This window comes from Drosophila nasuta, chromosome 2L (assembly GCF_023558535.2).
Source record: "Drosophila nasuta strain 15112-1781.00 chromosome 2L, ASM2355853v1, whole genome shotgun sequence".
NCBI lineage: Eukaryota > Metazoa > Arthropoda > Insecta > Diptera > Drosophilidae > Drosophila > Drosophila nasuta.
This window is the reverse complement of record NC_083455.1, coordinates 23556780-23575765: the sequence shown is the minus strand read 5'-3', so window position 1 is coordinate 23575765 and position 18986 is coordinate 23556780. Positions and strand designations below refer to the sequence as shown.

At 44.8% G+C, this 18986-nt stretch overlaps 6 protein-coding genes across 10 annotated transcripts; 3 read left to right on the top strand and 3 right to left on the bottom strand.

Moving 5' to 3' along the window:
• Positions 1–66: 66 nt before the first annotated feature.
• Positions 67–5628, top strand: LOC132798545 (transport and Golgi organization protein 1). The gene is made up of 7 exons (XM_060810438.1): positions 67–384; positions 545–2917; positions 2978–3411; positions 3562–3694; positions 3756–4383; positions 4462–4563; positions 4618–5628. The coding sequence occupies exons 1-7, from the start codon at positions 207–209 to the stop codon at positions 5387–5389; spliced, it is 4620 nt and encodes a 1539-aa protein (XP_060666421.1). The 5' UTR covers positions 67–206; the 3' UTR covers positions 5390–5628.
• Positions 5482–8195, bottom strand: LOC132798546 (retinol-binding protein pinta). Of its 2 annotated transcripts, none has more exons than XM_060810441.1 (4): positions 8099–8195; positions 7178–7490; positions 6512–6884; positions 5482–6459 (listed from the first exon to the last, which is right to left on the bottom strand). In XM_060810441.1, the coding sequence occupies exons 2-4, from the start codon at positions 7486–7488 to the stop codon at positions 6199–6201; spliced, it is 945 nt and encodes a 314-aa protein (XP_060666424.1). In that variant the 5' UTR covers positions 7489–7490; positions 8099–8195; the 3' UTR covers positions 5482–6198. The 2 variants fall into 2 exon arrangements, with proteins under 2 accessions (XP_060666424.1, XP_060666423.1); XM_060810440.1 differs by having other exon boundaries at positions 7865–8119.
• Positions 8196–9126: 931 nt separating this feature from the next.
• Positions 9127–12689, top strand: LOC132795032 (ubiquitin conjugation factor E4 A). 3 transcript variants are annotated; one of them, XM_060805564.1, is made up of 4 exons: positions 9127–9159; positions 9242–10034; positions 10094–10482; positions 10538–12689. In XM_060805564.1, exons 2-4 carry the CDS (start codon positions 9242–9244, stop codon positions 12410–12412), a joined length of 3057 nt encoding a protein of 1018 aa, XP_060661547.1. In that variant the 5' UTR covers positions 9127–9159; the 3' UTR covers positions 12413–12689. The 3 variants fall into 3 exon arrangements, with proteins under 3 accessions (XP_060661547.1, XP_060661636.1, XP_060661463.1); XM_060805653.1 differs by having other exon boundaries at positions 9137–9152; XM_060805480.1 differs by lacking the exon at positions 9127–9159 and having other exon boundaries at positions 9178–10034.
• A 50-nt stretch (positions 12690–12739) lies between these two features.
• On the bottom strand, positions 12740–13872 carry LOC132795303 (ZZ-type zinc finger-containing protein 3). Its single transcript, XM_060805996.1, has one exon. The coding sequence runs from the start codon at positions 13820–13822 to the stop codon at positions 12764–12766; it is 1059 nt and encodes a 352-aa protein (XP_060661979.1). The 5' UTR covers positions 13823–13872; the 3' UTR covers positions 12740–12763.
• A 91-nt stretch (positions 13873–13963) lies between these two features.
• Positions 13964–15518, top strand: LOC132795389 (hydroxymethylglutaryl-CoA lyase, mitochondrial). The gene is made up of 3 exons (XM_060806111.1): positions 13964–14091; positions 14147–14596; positions 15039–15518. Exons 1-3 carry the CDS (start codon positions 14032–14034, stop codon positions 15516–15518), a joined length of 990 nt encoding a protein of 329 aa, XP_060662094.1. The 5' UTR covers positions 13964–14031.
• A 111-nt stretch (positions 15519–15629) lies between these two features.
• Positions 15630–18305, bottom strand: LOC132795182 (uncharacterized). Of its 2 annotated transcripts, XM_060805788.1 has the most exons (5): positions 18180–18287; positions 17973–18096; positions 17376–17728; positions 15949–17321; positions 15630–15879 (listed from the first exon to the last, which is right to left on the bottom strand). In XM_060805788.1, exons 2-5 carry the CDS (start codon positions 18044–18046, stop codon positions 15652–15654), a joined length of 2028 nt encoding a protein of 675 aa, XP_060661771.1. In that variant the 5' UTR covers positions 18047–18096; positions 18180–18287; the 3' UTR covers positions 15630–15651. The 2 variants fall into 2 exon arrangements, with proteins under 2 accessions (XP_060661771.1, XP_060661856.1); XM_060805873.1 differs by lacking the exon at positions 17973–18096 and having other exon boundaries at positions 18180–18305.
• Positions 18306–18986: the final 681 nt, after the last annotated feature.

Here is an 18986-nt window from a genome sequence, read left to right as displayed (position 1 = left end):
TTACGACATAAATAGGCACATTTTGAAAATACCACTTGCGGTTATCCCAAAGAGGTGGCAGCGCCGACAGCAGCTGTTGTGAACGAAAAGCCAACTCAGCTAATGTGAAGAAATTTTTTTATACACAAAAAATTTCGCACACACAAAACCACAGCTGCGATTTATTAAAATTTAATTGTTAAATAGTGCGCGAAAAACAATGCAAAATGCGGCCAACAAAAGCGAACGCCCAAACCAAAACGCTGCGGAGTGATAGTGCCATTTCATCATCATCATCATGCTTGACCATAACACTTTTAGTACTTTCCCTTTTATCATGTCTTCCAACAACGACGTGGGCTGCTTTGTCCGACAAAAGACTGTGCGCTGACGAAAAATGTGAACGTAAGTATTACGCACAACAAAAGTGCATTAAAAGTGTTATTTCGGCCACACATCAAATGGATTGAATTGAATGACCTCAATTAGCCGATAAGAAAAGCTTAAGCTATTATTTTTTTGTTGAGCTTTCAAAATATTTGTTGTGTTTGTTTTTGCTTTGCAGAGATCATCTCGATGGGTAGCGCCAAAATCAATTATGCATCCGGTGAGGCGGGCATGATATCATTTAAAATCCATTCACCGGTACGCATCCTTTCCAAAAGTGCGGGTAGCAATCCCAAATTATGGGGTGTGGAGGTCAATGGAAGGCGTGGCTATGCCAACAAAGATTTCATTATGGAAAAGAAGATCTTCGTTAGCGAAAAGGATCTCAAGTACGAATTGCCAGTGGCGGGTGCGTTGCCAGCAGCCAAAGTGAATAATCCCGAACAGGCTGAACAAAAGAAATTGGAGGCGGTAGAGCAAGTGCAGCCACCAGTGCTGAATGCTTCCGAAGGCGCAGATGATCTTGCCACGACGACAACGTCACCACTGGACGCATTGAAGCTGTCATTGCTCACCGAACAAACGGATCAATCGGGCAGCAATGAGGCAACAGCCTCAACACCAATAACGCCAGTTCAGCCCAATATTCAGCTGGTTGATGGCACCGAACTGCCGCTGGAAGTATTGCCGGCTACCACGGAAGCGAGTGCGAATCTCACCGAGCCAGCAAAGCAAGCTGTAAAAATCGATGAATTGCCAACGACCACAATTAGCAGCGATGAAGAGTTTGATTACGAAGAAGATGACAGTGATGTCTACGAAGAAGCCGACAACAACGACGACGACGCGGATGCGACACTCGATAGCAAAGATAACGACATACCAAACGATCGACAAGCTGATAACAAAGCAGCAGCAGCTGCGAAAATCGAGGCCAGCATCTTATCTAGTCAGGCAGCAGAAAAAATTCAAAATTTGTCGATTGAAGCAGAGGCAAAGCATGCAGCCTCTGTGGAGACGCCAACACCAATAGCAGCTGCGCCAGAAGCAGCTGCTGCAGCACCGTCTGTGTCTGGATTGGAGCAGCAGGCACAGTTGAAGAAAGACGAAGAAAAGATTGTTCAATCTGCTGCAGAACCAGCAAAGGAGCTGCCAATTGTTAAAGCAGAAGTTGAGGAACCTAAGGTGCAAATTGAGGAGCTGTCCGCTGTGAATGCAATCAAAGATGAGCAGCCCAAAGAGCCAGCTCAAGATATGCCTGCTGTAAAAGATGCCGCTGATCAGCAACTTAAAAAGGCAGTTGATGATCAACCTACAATTCAAGCTGCAGCTCAGCCAGCAATTGAAACTCCTGTTCAACCTGCAGTTGATACAGCAACTCAGTCTGCAACTCCTGCTCAACTTGCCATTGAAATTCCTACTAAACCTGCCGTTGAACCTGCTGCTCAACCTGCAATTGAAGCAGCTGTTCAACAGGAAGCTTCCCAAAACGCAGCCAAACAGACAACGGATGAAATCGATAGTTTTGAAGCAATTGCCGCGCTGCACTTGCAGGATACACCTCCAGCAGCTCAAGTGAATGAAGTGGTAAGCAAAGAGCCGGTGCAAGTTGCTGATGAGAAGCCGCAGGTTGAAGCTACGCCTGTTCCTGAAGCGCTTCAAGTAGAGAACAATGCCTCAGTGGAAGCTTCAGCTGAGCAAGCACAGCCGGATATTGCAGCTCAAGCAGAGGCACAGAAAGCAGAGGAACAGTTGAAGGTGGAGACAACAACAGAGACAGCTAAGGAGGAGAAGCCTGCAGCAGATTTGCCCGTGGAAACAAAAGTTCTCGAAGATCTGCCAGTTGAAGCACAGCCAGTGGTAACTGAAACAGTTGAAGTGCAGCCTGTAGAGGAAAAACCTGTTCCCGTTCAACCCATCGAACAGCAGCCTAAGCTTGTAAAACCCATCGAAGAGCAGCCCGTACTTGTCCAACCAGTCGAGCAGCAACCTATCCTTGCACAACCCATTGAAGAGCAGCCCATTCCTGTCGAGCAGCAACCTATTCTTCCACAGCCTCTCGAAACTCAACCACAGACTGATCCCGTTCCAGTTCCTGTTGAACCTCAACCAATTGAGTCCCAGCCAGCTGTAGAGCAGCCACCTTCAAGCTTGCCACCACTGTTCAACAAAGAAAACTTTAACGATCCCAATGAGTACTACAAACAGCTGCAAGAGCAGCATCTGGAGCAGGCCTATAAACGCCTGGAGAAGCCGCGGACAACACCAACGCCTGCCTCCCACGATGCCTATGAAGCAGTGTACGAGCAGGAAGCAACGCCAGCTCCTGTTGTTGTCGTTGAAGAGGTTCTGGCAACGGGTAGCGTGGAGCCTATTGGACAGCAACCAGTTGTCAGCAAGGAAGAAGCTGGTCCCGGACTATTTACTACCATCATGGATACGGTGAACTCATTCATAAGCAATCAAGGGCAAAAGGAACCAGAAACTGCGCCACTAACAGACAATGATGAGCTGCATCGTTTGCTCTATCCTGATCGACCTCTGGCAGGAGGTAAGTTAGCATAGCAATTATTTTAAGCTCTCCTTTCTAAACTCACTTTGTCATCTGCAGCAATTGAAACTCCACCGCAGGAGGAAGGCTATTGTAAGCGTCCCTTGCCGGGCAATTGTCATGCCTCGATTAACCTGGACAATTTTGCTGAAATCTTTGCCGCCAAGGTTGTGGATCACAGTGTTTTGTTGCTCTGTGTAGGCATTGCAGCGGCCTCCTCGTTGTGCTTCATTAGCTTCTATTATTGCTGCTGTAATGGCAGCCAAGAGGGCGCTTTGCTTGCCAAGCTCAATCATTTGGAGCGCAGTCTGCTGGCCTCACATAAGGAGAACTTGATACTGAAGCATGATCTGATGACAACGCGCACCAAACTGTCGAGCATTGAGGACAACTCGTTTGGCTCCAATGACATGGTGGCGGCATTGAAAAAGCAGCTGGAAACCGAGCTCTACGAAAAGGCCAAGCTGCAGGAGCAAGTGACATCGCTAGAAAAGGTAAAAATTACCATTCAAATAATGCTGAAAATGAGTTTGAAAACTGCACAGATTGAAATACAAGCTGTGGTTTCGTTCATGACTTAATTTAATTTATAATTTATGACTAAATTTAACATTTTTGTATTATTTATATGTAATTTTCTACAGGACTTGGATAATGCTGCTGAAGCCGGCTTGGAACTGAATAAAATGCTGTCCGAGGTGTTGAACGGACAAAATGGTGATGAGGCCTTTATGAACACTGTGGAAGAGCTGCAGCGACAGCTCAACGATCAGGAAAGTGAGTAAAAAAAGCTGCTTTATTGACTTAAGAACTCCACTGACAATATTTTCCCACACAGAAATCATCATCGAGATCAACGGCAGTCTGGCGGATAAGAGTCGCGAGAACAGCGAACTGCAATACACGTATACAGAGTCAACGACACGTTTAACAAGCGAAATGAAATCACTGCAGCAAGACAACTATGAACTGGAAATGGAAAAAGCGAAATTGCAAACACGCCTCGAGGAAATGCAAGCGGAAACTGAACAAGAATTGGCCAAGGCGCTTGAGGCACGCAACTATGAGATGCAACGACTGCAGCATCAGATCATGGAGTCCAATGCCAAGCTGGACAAGGAGCACAGTGAACTGCAAACGAGTCTGGCCAAGATCGAATCGCTCGAGGAGTGCCTGAAGCTGCTCAAACAGCAGGATGGCAACCTCAATGTGAAGGAGCTGATCAAGTCGGCCAAGACACGGGGTGAACTGCATGCGACACAGCAAAAGTTTGTGGCACTCCAGACAAAGCTGGAGCAAGAGCAAGCGGCCAAGACGCGACTGGAGAGTCAGCTGCAGGCCTCAAGTGCCGATGTGGAGCAGCTGAAGCAGGACTTTAATCAATCGGAGCGAGATAAGCTCGAGGCGCAAACGCGCCTAGAAGTGCTCTCTGGCTACTTTAGGGAGAAGGAAACGGAGCTGCAAAAGTGAGTAATTAATTTACTATCGTTACTATCGATGAATCACATGTTTAATACCTCAACTTTTTTTAATTTCCGTATTAGGGAGCTGAGTCTGCAGGAGGCAAAGTGGCTGCAGCATCAAGGCGAGAATGCCAGCACTGTGGAGACGCAAACGCTGATGAAGAACGAAATTCAGACGCTAAAGTAAGCTTCAAAATTATTCCAATTCACGTATATTAATTACACAACGTTTTGTAGATCTCAAAATGATGAGCTGCGCGCCGAGATCGAGGCGCAGATTGCCTCCCACAAGGCGCAGATGGGCACGCTGGAGAATCGCGCCCATGAATCGTGGCTGGCTGCCCGGCAATCCGAGCGCCGATGCGAGGAGGCGCAAGCCGAGGCCGCCGGTCTGCGACGCAAGCTGACCACGATGGCCAGCGGAGGCGCTGCCGGCGATATGTCATCGCTGGAACAGCTGCCGGCGAGTGCAAATGGCAGCATGTTGGCCACGGAGCTGAACAACAATCCGTCGCCATTGCCGTTGCCGCTGCCGGTTTCGGTGTCGCCGGGCCTGATAAACATGCCCAATCCACTGCCATTCCTGCCGCCACCCTTCTCGCTCATGGGTCTGCCGCCACCGTTTATGCCACCCGCCGGAGGCGCAGGAGGTGCCCGATTGCCACCCCTGGGACGCATGCGTTCGCCACCACCAGCGTCGTCGTCACGCGGCGGCGATCGCTACGACGATCGTGATGATCGCGACGATTACAGCGACTACGATGATTACGATGATGAGGAGGAGGACGAGCGTTTGATGGATCGTCGCAGGCGGCACAGCGGTAGCTGGGGACGAGGCGGCGGGGGAGGACATCGCGATGATTACATGCATTCGCCGCGCACGTATCGCTCGTTGTCGCCATCCGACAGTCGCTACAACTACAACGATACGGAAACGGACTTTAGTCCACCGCCGAGTCCGTTGCCGCCAGCGCCACGCAAGAGTTCGCGACCCCTCAACGAAGTATGAAGTATGAAATGTTGCGGCCACCAATGTACTTTGTACTCTTAGTAGTCGAGTGTGCAGCAAACAACTCAAACAAACTAGTTCAAATCTATGTATGTGTATATTTATTAATGATCATCATCGGGTTCACATAGCTGACAAACTGAAACTGAAATGAGAAAAATACAAAAAGAAAACTCCACAGCGAACTCCAAAACTCCACAGCAACCACACCTAGTTGAGGCATCATTATTAGTGTAAAAGATCCAGCAATTTAATGGCTCAATGGTAAAAATGATATCAAAAATGGATAAACTAAAATAAACCAAAACAAAACATTCAACAAAATAAATAAAAACCAAAAACACCAAAAACAAAGCTGATTTTTTAATTGTCGTCGATGTTGTTGAGTTATTTTTTATTATCTTTTATTTTTCAAGGTTAACTGCTTTTAATTGTAATCAAAATTATATAGGAATGAATATTTCTTATAAATAAGTTTATCTGCATCTCAAAAATATGTAAAATGCATATAAAGTTGTTTAACAATATCTAATGACATTAAATATGAACAAAATGTTCCGGAATAAAAAGAGATTATTGCAAAGCAATAAAACTTTTTATAGACACAGTTATAATTGGCAGATATTAAAAAAAAAACATTTGATTAGGCAAGACAATCGAATAACAACTGCTTATTATAGAGTATAGAGCATTTGAAACCCATTTCGGGTAATGCGATAAGATAAAACACTTACAACTTAAATCTAACCGTGGTGTGTGCTAATAAAGCTAATCCGTCTGTCAATGCGAGTGGGAATAATCCTCGCTTATCAATCGATTTCCAGCTTGCGAAACGAACCCACAGCGCCAAAAGAGGAGCGTTTATCCTCTAGAGGATTGCTAAAGTCGCGAAGCTTTTCATCGGTGCCAAAATGCTGCGATGCCACAAAGTAGGATTCATAGCTCATCAGCTTGGCTTCCATGTCGCGACTAATGTCCTCCATGAGGCCAAAAGTTCCACCGTATTCCACAGGCAGACAATCCCGCGGCACAATGTTGAAAATGGCATCCGGATCGGAGCTCACCGAGATCTGCAAGACAGCAAATTAGATATGGAAATACAAAAGTCAGGCTACAACTTACGCGACTCTTGATCTTGGCAGGAAAGAAGGAGCGCAACGTGTTGAAGCCTGCCTCAAAAGCGGCCGGCACATTGATAAAATGTATGCCCTTCTGTCTGGTGGGCATAGCTTCATCCGCATACGCGGAGAACTTGCGCAACAATTCCGGCTGCAGGGCAAATAAATGCGTTCCGGTGATGCCCTTCATGTCCATCACTTCGACATAGCCGGAAACTGTGGCATTCTCATCCTCGAACATCATTATTTCGCCAAACATGGAGCCAACTCGGATGATGTCCTGGAATTTAAATCTCGAAGTGTCGTAGCTGCCAGCGCGTATAATGGTCACACAAGGACCCGCATCGTCTTCGTCCTGTGGCATGCGCAACAAAATGCTGGAAATATTTAAATTAGATTATGGTATTTATATATTTAATTTGATATTTTCATTGTTCGGCTAATTTATTGAATTTGTATTTTTAGTAAAAAGTTTAGCATTAACTCTTATAATTTTTAAATAGAAATGAAAGTCTGTTTGAACTTTATTTAACAATTATTTAAGTAATAAGAAAATAATTCTAAATATATATTCTTTCCCAAGAGCTTAAGTTATTTCTTTTTATTGGTTATACATATTTTCTTTAGTTATAACATAGTTCACAGTTTAAGAAGGAAACAAGAGACTCACCCGGATCGTATAATCTCAAGCACCAAAGGATCCGTGGCCAATCGCCGTTCATTAAACACCTCGGGAATGGAGGCTTGGAGCGTATAGAATCGATCGAACTTTTGCTTGGCTCGCTCCAAGCTGAATTTGGTGCCGCGCAGAAAGGCCAACAGAAACTGATCCTCGGTGCAGGCGCGCAGATGTGGCTGCTTCAGCACCCAATCCCGCAGAGCAGCAATGTCCTCTGCCACCCGGTGGGGCACCTCATTTAGTTCTTCGATAGCAATCGCCTGCAGGGCGGGCTTCAGTGGACGTATTTGCATTGTACTCATTGCTGCGAAGATATCATATTAAGTATACGTCAGATTAAGTATGCGACCCATTAAACTCAACATGTATTAAGTTAATGGAACGATTTGTTTATCTGGCAATTAATCAGTAGATAAGCAAATGCATATGCTGCAGTGGTAATTGGCTATATATAAAAATATATTTTCTGCAAATAATTGCATTTAACAAGTTCAACAATTTAAAGCGAATTTTGAATTTATCTAAATCAAAGCTTAAAATCGATTGCGTGCGGTTAATAAGCAATCGCATTTTAATCGTTTCTAAATCCTTTTAATAACCTCAATTTATATGTGATTATATTTAATATTATATTATATTTATGTTATATTAAATGTAATTTAATGCAATTGCAGTTACTTTAACTGTTATTCACTGTAGTACTATTATTATTGACTTTTTCACGCTTATCGATAATCGTTACGGTTCCAAGCGGCGGCTTCTGTTTTGGTGATTATTGGAAACCGATAATTAGATGTGCACACACACACATGCACGCACACACGCACGCAGGCACACACAAAATACACGCACACTTGTAGCGAACGCTTGCTTGGTTAAATCATGTATTTTAGCAACTGCAGCCGTGTTTACCGTTTGAAAATGCAGCACCGACTGATACGAAAATGGTGCAAAATCAACGAACTTGATGTTGAGATCGAAATGCGAAAAGCGAAATGGCGAAGCTATCGTCTTCTCTGTCTTAATCAGGGGAGGAAGAAGAAATGCTACACTTATTTATTTATTTATGCTTGTGGTGTACCAGGCAGTGGGTGGTTTTGCTTTTTCTTTTGTGTGTTCGATTGATTGTCTTAATTGGCTTTGGATTTATGTGAGACACAAATACAGCCAAAACCACACATAAATAGCTATTGTTATGACGTATTATTTTAGGTGCATGCGGCTGCGCTAAAAGCTGACGACATTTTCAATGCCCAAATGTTCTAATTTTCGTATTTTGGACCGGAGCTTAATCAACTAAGTGCAACAAGCTGATTTAAAGGGCTTTGCTTACTGGAGCAATTTGCATCTACAATGAAATACAATTAATCAAATAAATACTGATAAATGCGCAAGGTTACTTGAGTTCATTACAGCATATACAATTTAATTGAGGAAATCAATTGCACTCTCACACACAAATGATTTATTGCATTTGCAATGTTATCAAAAGATGGATTTTGGATATGCTAAAGGGAAATGCATTGGCGCCATCTTTTAAAATTATCGATAACTTAAACTTGTAAACAAAACTAAGTACGAGCTTCGATGGAATACCATTATGCCGACAACTTTGGAATAGCTAATGTGACTAATTCTAATTGTTAATCAATTCTAATTGTTGACAATCTTATTAGCGCTTATTCTTAGGCTTTAATTTCGCTGTTGATTTTGTTTATTAAAAGTTCAAATGAATAAATAGAACGATAAGATAAGGCAGGTCTAAAATATGAGTTTTTAATTGAACGAAAATATATTATTGAATAAAAGTAAAATTATCTAAGTTTGTTTTTCGTTTGCAAATTTCAAATCCAATTGGGCTCATCAAAAGCTCGCTGCAACGGTAAACGTTGGTATTTTTTGTGCTTGGTATATTTTGTGAATCCAATTGCCGTCACACTGAAACTCTAATTTGCAGAGTGACAAGGTGACAGGTAGCAAAAAATTACAATTGAAACATTCTAATTTCTGTTAAACAATCTAAATAATTATTGAACACAACCAAAAATAATGCAGATGGCGAGCGTTGGAGATACCGATAATCCATTTGCAGCGCTGCTCCAACAAGCAGCGGACGCTCCTGCAAATGGCATTTCTAAGCAGCTGATTGAATTCATATTGCTCTTTACCCTCAACAAAGATGTGGATCACAGTCGCAAGCATTCGGTGCTGTGCCTCGCCGACGTTGTTGTTGCCGACAACACCGATAACATGGGGACACTGAACGAAGATCTCGTTGCCCATGCACTCTTCGAGCGTCTCATGATCAACGATCTAGCACAATATCTGGTCACACCGTTTCAAAGTACGCAGGGTAAGGACGAAGCTTTGCAGCGGCACTCGATGAAGTATTTACATGGCGCCTTCAATCGCTGCGAAAGCAAGCTACAGAAGCCGAACATCAGTGAACGGGACAAAAAGGATTGCGAGAAGATACTGAAGCTGATCTTTAATAATGCCAGCACTTGCATGCGACAGCCGGATTTGTTTTTGCCGCAAATATTTCATCTGCAGTGGCTTGATCTGTTCGATCAGGCGGATGAGCATGATACGAGTGTGCAGGAGTTTCTTATACGCGTCTGTGACAAGGTGCTCGAGGAGGATGAACAGGAACTGGAAGCACTGGGCGCTTTGAAGGCCATCTTTTATCCCATGTTGCGCTTTTTGCAGAAGCAGCTGGTCAAGGACAATTTGATCACCATACGCAAGAACCTCTTCTGGATATTGGGTTATTTTGTGCGCGAAAAGCGCGCCGGGATGTTGGGTGAACTGCTCATCGACTACACCACTCCCAATCCCAAGGCAAAGGGTTGGCCTTAATCCTTTACACATTACGACAGTATTAATTATATATATGCTTGTTTTTAGGTGGCGACTACATGACCACTTTGTTTGGCCAGCTGCTATGTGTCTCCATCATGCCCAAGACACAGTCGGCACCCTATGAATTCTTTCGCGACATCTCACTGGTTTCCCAGCAAACGGATCCATCTTTGTGGCAACTGTTGGCACATCATCAACAGCAAATATTTCTGCTGATTAAACAGCTGCTCGTCCAGACGCCCGAAACCAAGAGGAAAACGCTACAGTGGATCGCCAATTGCTTGGATGCGAATGTGGCGCGTGGCCATCTGTGGAGCACCATCAATCTGAACATGCAGCAGACGGTGCACAGCACAGCAAGTGATGCGTTCATGACCAGCCTGAGTGCGGTGCTGATGCGTCTTTGTGCGCCGCTCTGTGTGCCTGGCATGAAGGTAACTTTACTGCTTAGCAAAGACAGTATTAAAAGAGATTATTTTCTCATTACAGGTACTGCTGGTGGATCCCACTTATTGTGCCGTCTCAACCATTGAGGAACGCCGCGCTAAGGGCGTCAGCATGCTCAAGGCCTATGAGGAGACTTGTCTGCTGCCCGCTGAGGAGGGCGAACAACGCCTCACGGCAGCCAAATACAATTTCATCACCGAAATCTTCTACTTGGCGCACAAAGCCTTCGAGCTGGGCAATCGTGCGTGCATCGAGCGCATGACACGCATGATGCGTGAGCTGCAAACCACACAGACAGCTTACCAGGAGGTAGCTACGCGTGATCCCAACAACGATCTAACCAAGAATCTGTTGCGCATGCTCCAAGAGCAGATGCAGCAAGTGCTCTGCATACGCAACGGTTTGGCGGAGCCCGAAAATGATGCTGCCATCTTGCGGTTCTTTGAGGCCTCGGCTATTTGGTTGACGGAAATTGCAATGATGCCACGCGAGAGTTACGAAACGGCTCTAGACAAAAAGGACTTTGCGCCGCAGCTTCTGCGCAATCTGGAACTATTGTCAGAGACGCCACCATTTGTGGCGCCATACATGAAATCGGTGCCAGAGAATATCATTGATAATATTGCTGCGTATTTGAATTTCTGCCGCAATTTCTCGGGCGATCAATTCATACAGATGTACACCACATCACACGATGCCTTCTTCAAGATGATACTGCTGTTTATGGGCAGCTCGGAGCTTGTCAAGAATCCGCATTTGCGTGCCAAGCTCGCGGATGCCTTGGAATTTCTGCTGCCCACGCAAATCTCCGGCAGCAATCGCAAAGCATTCATCACACATGTCTTTGATAATCATCCGGATCGACTGCAAGTTGTGCGCAGTCTATTGAATGTGTTTGTGAGCATTGAGATGACGGGACAATCGGTGCAGTTTGAGCAAAAATTCAACTATCGTCGTCCCATGTATGCCATCATGGAGTTCCTGTGGACCAAGCAGGAGCACATCGAATGCTTTCGACTGCTGGCCAGCGAAGCTGAGGCGAATATGGAGGCAATTGAGCCGCCTATCTTTTTGCGTTTCATCAATCTGCTGATCAACGATGCCATTTTTCTGCTGGACGAATCGCTGTCGAATCTGGAGCAGATCAAGCAGCTGCAACGTGCCCAGGACAATGGCGAATGGAACAATTTGTCGCACAGCGAGCGACAGCAACAAACAACGAATCTACAACATTTGGGCATGTTGGCGCGCTTCGACAACATTTTGGGACGCGATACCATCAACATACTGAAGCTGCTGACTACAGAAATCAAGAGCATCTTCTGCCACAACAGCATGGTGGATCGCATTGCGGCCATGTTGAACTATTTCCTACTGCACCTGGTGGGCCCACAACGCGAACGCTTCAAGGTCAAGGACAAGAAGGAATTTGAGTTTGATCCGGCACAAACGGTGCTGGAGATTGCACACATTTACATTAATCTGAGCAGCGACAATAGCTTCTGCTTGGCTGTCTCACAGGACGGACGCTCCTATAGCGATCAATTGTTCGGCTATGCGGAGAACATCTTGATACGCATTGGCGGCGGTCAATTGATTGGCGACATGGCCGAATTTGCGGCCAAGGTTCAGAAGATGGGCGCCGACTACAAGGAGGAACAAGAGTTGCTCGCCGATGCACCCGAAGAGTATTTGGATCCAATTATCAGCACACTAATGACGGATCCTGTGGTGTTGCCCAGCTCAAAGGTAACTGTGGATCGTTCGACGATTGCACGGCATTTGCTGAGTGATCAAACGGATCCATTCAATCGGGAACCACTTACCATGGACAAGGTGAAGTCGAATGAGGCGCTGAAGCAGCAGATCGAGCAGTGGATTGAGAGCAAACGCAGCGCAGCGCGTGAGAAGAGTTGAGGGGCCAAGTGAGCGGAATATGGATGCTGCTGCTGCATCACCAAAGAATCAGGCGTTTTACTCGAGAAAATTCCAATATAAAAAATGAATACCATGTACATAAGCTAGAGAGCTTGGCAAATTCTTTTTTCCACTAGTTCAATCGTCCTTTAGTCGAAGACGGAAATGCGATTTAGTTGTAATACAAGTGCGAGTCTATAAAAATAATCATCAAATGTTTATGTAAATATGTTTTCATTAAATCAAATAAAAAATATTGTGCAAATGGAGGTAGAAATGGCGCATGTTGTTCTTAGGCTAAGGTATACATCGAATATACAATGTGGAAATATATAATCTATGATACAACTATCAGGTCTCCTGCTCCACAGCGACGTCGTGTGTGATGTGCTCGAAAGTTTCGTTGACCAACTGATCGGCCAAACAATCGCCGCACAAATTGATGAAACAATAACAACTGTTACAATGCCAACGATCTCGCGTCACCGCCGATTCCTCGCATTCGGCACAACGCGGGGCCAAGGGATCGGGACTATAGCCATCCTCTGACAGCAGTTTTTCCTCACGTATGGCCGTTAACATCTTCAGCTGCAGCTGCTTCTTGCCCTGCGCTCCCAACTCTAGTTTGGGCTCCACTTTAAGCGTCGGCGATGCAGTAACTGGCCTCAGATCATCGAACGCATAATCGTCTTCGGGCATGTGGATTTCAATATTTTGAGCCGGAAAGAATGTGGAACGACGTATATTAAACTTGCGCGTTGAAAGTCCGCCGCCAGCGCGTCGATATTTGGGCAGACGACCAGGCACAGGCAAGCCAGCATCGTGCAGTTTCTGGAAATACTTTTGTACTCGGCTGAAAACCTGTTGTGCCGTTCGATTTCCTAGCTCTTTGGCGATTTTACCGAAGCGTCGCATCTCCACCTCCTCAGGCGGATAGTCGATAAGTAGCTGTTCCAGCCGTCGCTGCTCCTCATTGGTCCACAGACGTGTCGGTGCCTTATTCAGGGTATGCTTATCGGATTCTTGCGACGCTTTTGGAGCTGTTACCTTCTTCACATCTTCGCTTACTGATAAACTAGGCAACTCCGGCAGACTGACCGTGGTTATGTAGTTAGGTGCTATTATGGGTTCATTGTTGCGCAGCTTCTGCATTAGCAGCTGTGGTTGTGCCAAATACAAATCGCGCGCCTTTTCCAGCTCGTCGATTTGTTGATGCACTCGAATGCGCTGCGCCTGCAGCAAGGCAATAGTGCGCAGCAAATTGGTGTAACTTTGATTGCCGCGTAATGCCAAGTGCTCCGACTCGAAGTGGAACACATCATCTTCGTCCTCGATCTCGTCGTCATCCTCACATTCATCCCGCAAACTGTCGGGTTCTGCATTATTTGGTTTGTTGTGGTTTTGCTCCATTCTGTGTGCGCAATTAGAGGTGTGTTTTAAAGAATCGATTAACGTTTGCTTTGAACATATCGAGTGTTCATTAATCGTACCACTAACAGTATGTTATGTAGCTTAACATTACAATGTGAAAGAATCGTGATCGATTAAAATCACCTGTTGCTGTTGATGCGCGAAAAAGAAGAAGCACTTCACGTAACAAAAACTAAACCCAACCCACAATGTTGAGTCCTAGTTGTTTGGCCCTTAAGTGTCAACCGCTGCTTCGCTACTCCGCGATTGTAAGTCTTTATTCGTGCACTTCGGCTATCAATTAATCAATGCTAATGCTTGCAGAGACTGTTGTCTAGCAAGGTGTCGCAGGATCGAGTGCGTATAGTTGAAGTGGGCCCCAGGGATGGATTGCAAAACGAGCCTAAACTTTTACCGGCAGCCGTCAAAATCGATTTGATCGATCGCCTATCTGAAACCGGATTACAAACGATTGAAGCTACCAGCTTTGTGAGTGCCAAATGGGTGCCGCAAATGGGCGACAATGCGGAAGTGCTGCGCGGTATTCGCCGGGTGCCTGGAATTAGTTACCCAGTGCTCACACCTAATCTAAAGGGCTTTGAAAGCGCCTTGGCTGCGGGTGCCGAAGAAGTTGCAGTGTTTGGTGCCGCTTCCGATGCCTTTTCGCTGAAGAACGTTAATTGTGATGCAGCGGCAGCCATTGAGCGCTTTAAACCTGTACTGGCAGCTGCCAAGCAACATGGAATCCGAGTTCGTGGCTACGTGTCCACCATTGTAAGTTTAGATAATTGCAATTGATACAAATTTGTTAATACTATTACAAATTAGCGCCTTCGTCAGTCAAGCAGAAGCTGTAGTCAATCGTGTTAACTTAACAGCTCTGGTATTAATTATTTAACATTATTTAATTATCCGAGAAGTCTTAACAGATAATTGTAATGTCAACATTTACAGAACTGTTAATGACATCCAAGCTGTTATGAGCTGCAAGTCACTAATTTGATTGAGGCCGCGAATCCGGAGCAGAAAAATCACAGTCGCACTTTATTAGCAATATTTAAATTGTTTTCGCTAAGAAAATTATGTATATTTTATGTTCCATGATTTTTTTCGCTAAGTTTATCTGTTTAGCTAAAAAATTCTAAATTAGCTTGCACTCTTTTCTTTTGTGATTCTCCAGTTTTCTAATGAATAATTTCTTTCTCTTCCTCGACAGGTGGGTTGTCCTTACGAAGGCGCCGTGGCACCCAAAGCCGTCGTCAAAGTGGTTGAGGCGCTGCACCAAATGGGCTGCTACGAGATCTCCCTGGGCGACACCATTGGCGTTGGAACGCCGGGCAGCATGCGCCGTATGCTGGACGAAGTGTCGCGCGCTGTGCCTGCAGACCAACTTGCCGTGCATTGTCATGACACTTATGGCCAAGCATTGTCCAACATCTTGACCTCACTGGATTACGGCATCAGGGTGGTGGATGCCTCGGTCTCGGGGCTGGGCGGATGCCCATATGCACGAGGCGCCTCTGGCAATGCAGCCACCGAGGATGTGGTTTATATGTTGCACGGCATGGGCTTGAAAACTGGAGTCAATTTGGATAAACTAATTGAAGTAGGACGTTTTATATGCACCGAGTTGGGCAGACCGTCCGAGTCCAAGGTGAATCGCGCCTGGAAGGGACCACAATCGCAGAAGATCTAAAGAGAGTAGCATTTTGAGTGATACACAAAGCAAACGATGGCATTTACTAGTTACTAAATCTTGCATGTTGTGTTTATTTTCTTGTTATATACGTTAAAATACAAAGCCCAAAAACTAATCATATTGTAAATCTTTAAAACTTCTGCGCATCCTTGATGGTGTAAAGCGAAATGTCGCCCGACGCCAGCGACAGATCGCCCAAACTTTGATTGACACGCGGTGGAATGTGAGAACCTGCATCGTTTTCGTTGATCTTCAACTTTCCATCGTGACGCAGCACCATTGGCTCCACAGCCGAATTGAGATACTTTTGTATCTTCGGCACATTGGGCATGGGCAACGGAGTGCGCTCATCCACAACCTTTCAAGGAAAATGATCAGTCATTAACGGTTTAATATAAAAATAATTTGATTATCAATATTTTCTCACCTGCTTTAGTTCGGATGAAATGTAAGCCTTCTTGGGCAACAATTTAGGTCGAGGTTCAATGCAGTGGCTTAGGTCCGTTGCATGCAGCTTGATCGTACCTGGCGGACGCTTCAATTGACAGAGACGTGACTCTTCCTGGAATTCGTGGCAGCTCAGTTTATCGAAGGCATCATTCACATTCTGTGCCTGACGGAACATGCTCATCAAGGGCGCCGTTGAGGACTTTTGTGTATAGGTGCGTATGGGACTAACGATGTGTGCAAACTGATCCTTGAGTGACTTCAGATTGCGACGCACTGGTATCGCTGACGGTTCTTTAAAGAACTTTCCGGTTGGCTTATCCATATTGAGGGCATAGCGCGAGGAAACGCTGGCAGATAATGGTTGCTTCTTGTTGGCACTATTTGTGACGGATCTCAGTGGCGACGCCTTTGGCGTCAGCACAAAGGTGCTTTGCTTGGGCAACAGTTTAGGTGTTGCTGGCTTGCTTGGAGTTACTGACTTGATTGGAGTTTGGGGCTTGATTGGTGTCGTTGGCTTGCTTGCTGTTGCGTTTGTTTTTGATGCCTGCGCCTTAGCCATATATTCCATACCCTTTTGCATCATGTACTCCATTTCCTCCATAGTATCGTTGAACTGCAATGATTTGTTCTCTTTATTTTCCTCCTCACTTGAAGAAAACTCATCTGCCTGTTCTTCCAATTCCTTTTCTTGCTGCTCCTGTTTGATTTCCACATTGCAATCTTCTTCGTCTTCGCTGCCTGAGGACAATTCAATTATCGTATCTTCGGCAGCCTCACTTGCAATAGTCTCATTCTGCTGCTTGGCAACCAAATCAAGCAGCGTCTCTTGCAAGTCAATGAGTAACTCCTCCTCTTCGCCTTTGGACATGCCAAGAGGACGTCCTTTGGCAATGGCCGCATAGAACAGATCATCAACGTTCAACGATGTTGCAGCTCCTGTTTCCTTTGAGCAGCTGCTTGCCAATGAATTGTCCGCCGCAGTTTCATAGCAACTCGAGCCGGAGGCAATTGTCTCTAGGCTCTGAGTTGTTTTGATGCTAGCAGCGGCAGTTTGAAAGCTACTCTCCGTTTGATAATCCGACAGATCCGCCTCGCTGGATGCCTCCAATATGGTCGAGGGACGCAGCAAGCCAACCATTTTGACGGGCGAAGTCTTTGCCGCAGTTTTTGGCAGCAACACCGAATCATTGCCACTGATGGTGTAATCGTTGTCCCATAAACGTGAAGGTGCCTCGATATCCTCCAGCTGTGTGCACTCGACACCTTTCAAAGGACTCTCATTGTCCAGCTGCTGATGACAGCTGACATCCTCCAGCATGCGACGGAGTGCCTCCATCTCTAAGTCACCAGCTGCAAGGCACACAGATTTTAATTAAGTTTCTTTAACTAATCTGCTTTACTCACATTTATTAGCGCGTGCGCTGCGCTCTTTGGCCTGGGCCAGCACCTGATCCTTATCATCGCTGTGCAGATATTGAAAGAGCGTGCTATCGGGATCAGATCCAGTTTTATCGCACATGCGTTCAAAAGCACCGAAGCTATCATCGACATCTGCCTCAAGTTCCTGTTGCAGTTCATCGCTGCTCTTGCGGATCATTTCACTTGCCGTTGCTGCCAGTGTGACTTCCTCACGCTGGCGAATCTTCTCTAGCTCCGCTTTGCGGGCTGCGATCAAAGCGGGAAAGTCGAGAACAATATCTAAACTATGACGACGCTCCATGGTATCTAATAAAGGTTGCGTTGCAGCTGGTCGCGGACTAAAAATATTAATAATAAATTATATTTTACGCTCGCCAAATTATTAACAATTGTAATCCTAATATACATATACTTTTGGCTATATTCACTTGACACTACACTAAATGAGTACTTGTTGTTGTTTTTCAACATGCAGATCATCCAAAATAAGATTTGTTACATCGAGCTACATTTTCATCAACAATATCATCATCAATACTATGTATGTATGTGTGTGTGTGTAAGAAGTGCAAACGTATTTACCGATCCATAAGCAGATGGTTGAGCAATTTCTTACGCCAAGCCGGGTTGTCTTGAAATTTCTCTAAGCCAGACATTTTTTTTTTTCGTCCTGACGGCGCGTTTACTTGCTTCTTTTTCTTATATACTTAATAATAGAGTAAAGTTAGTTTTTTTATACAAGTCCCAATTGTTTTCTTTTTAACAAATTATTGCGACGTTTTTACTTACTTTAAATAACAGAAATAATATTAAGACAAACTCCAAGAAGTTGTGGTTGCTGCCTTCAAACGAGGCGATCGTGTTTTTCTTTTATCGACGCGCACAGCCTGCAAATGTCTGGTAATTTTGAATTGCATTTATAGCGTTGCCACCATGCACAAAATCTCTAGCGCGATAAGCGGTGCCAAATAAAACAATGTATAGTAAAAGCAAAACAAAAAGTCTGGGAATGATGCGATTACATACAGAACGTTGCCGTAGCGTTAGCATTTTTGCCATCCTATTCAATAGCAAGTTCGAGCGAGCGCAGAGTTGCCCAATGAAACAACGTACGGTAAAATCAAAACAAAGATGGACATTTTTTTTCTTTTGCAAAATTTAATAATAGGTAATAAACATTTTAAATACGGCGGAATTTATGGTTGCCCAAACGAGAATTTCGGCTGTACTGTGGTCGCACTCCATTCCTTGGTGTAATGGGACTTTGAATACTTTTATGAAGGCCAGCATCAGTTCTAGAATCCTTTAAAGCCTCATCTATGGCAAGCGTATTGTCGTCTCCATTTGAAATTGTGCAGAAGACGTATGGAGTTGAATGTAAAATTGAATTCTCAAGCCGGCGAACCATTTTTGAAAAATCGTCGTCGAAACTCATTTTTTTTTCAAACGTTTGTAGTTTTAAAAGAAATAAGTATAATCTTGTTTCGGTTAGACTTGTAAAGAAAGCTTTTCCTAAAGTTGTTTTATTTGTCGGGATGTGACCGTTTTTACAGAACCTTAAAATGCAAAAATTTAAACAATTTAATAATGCTGTAT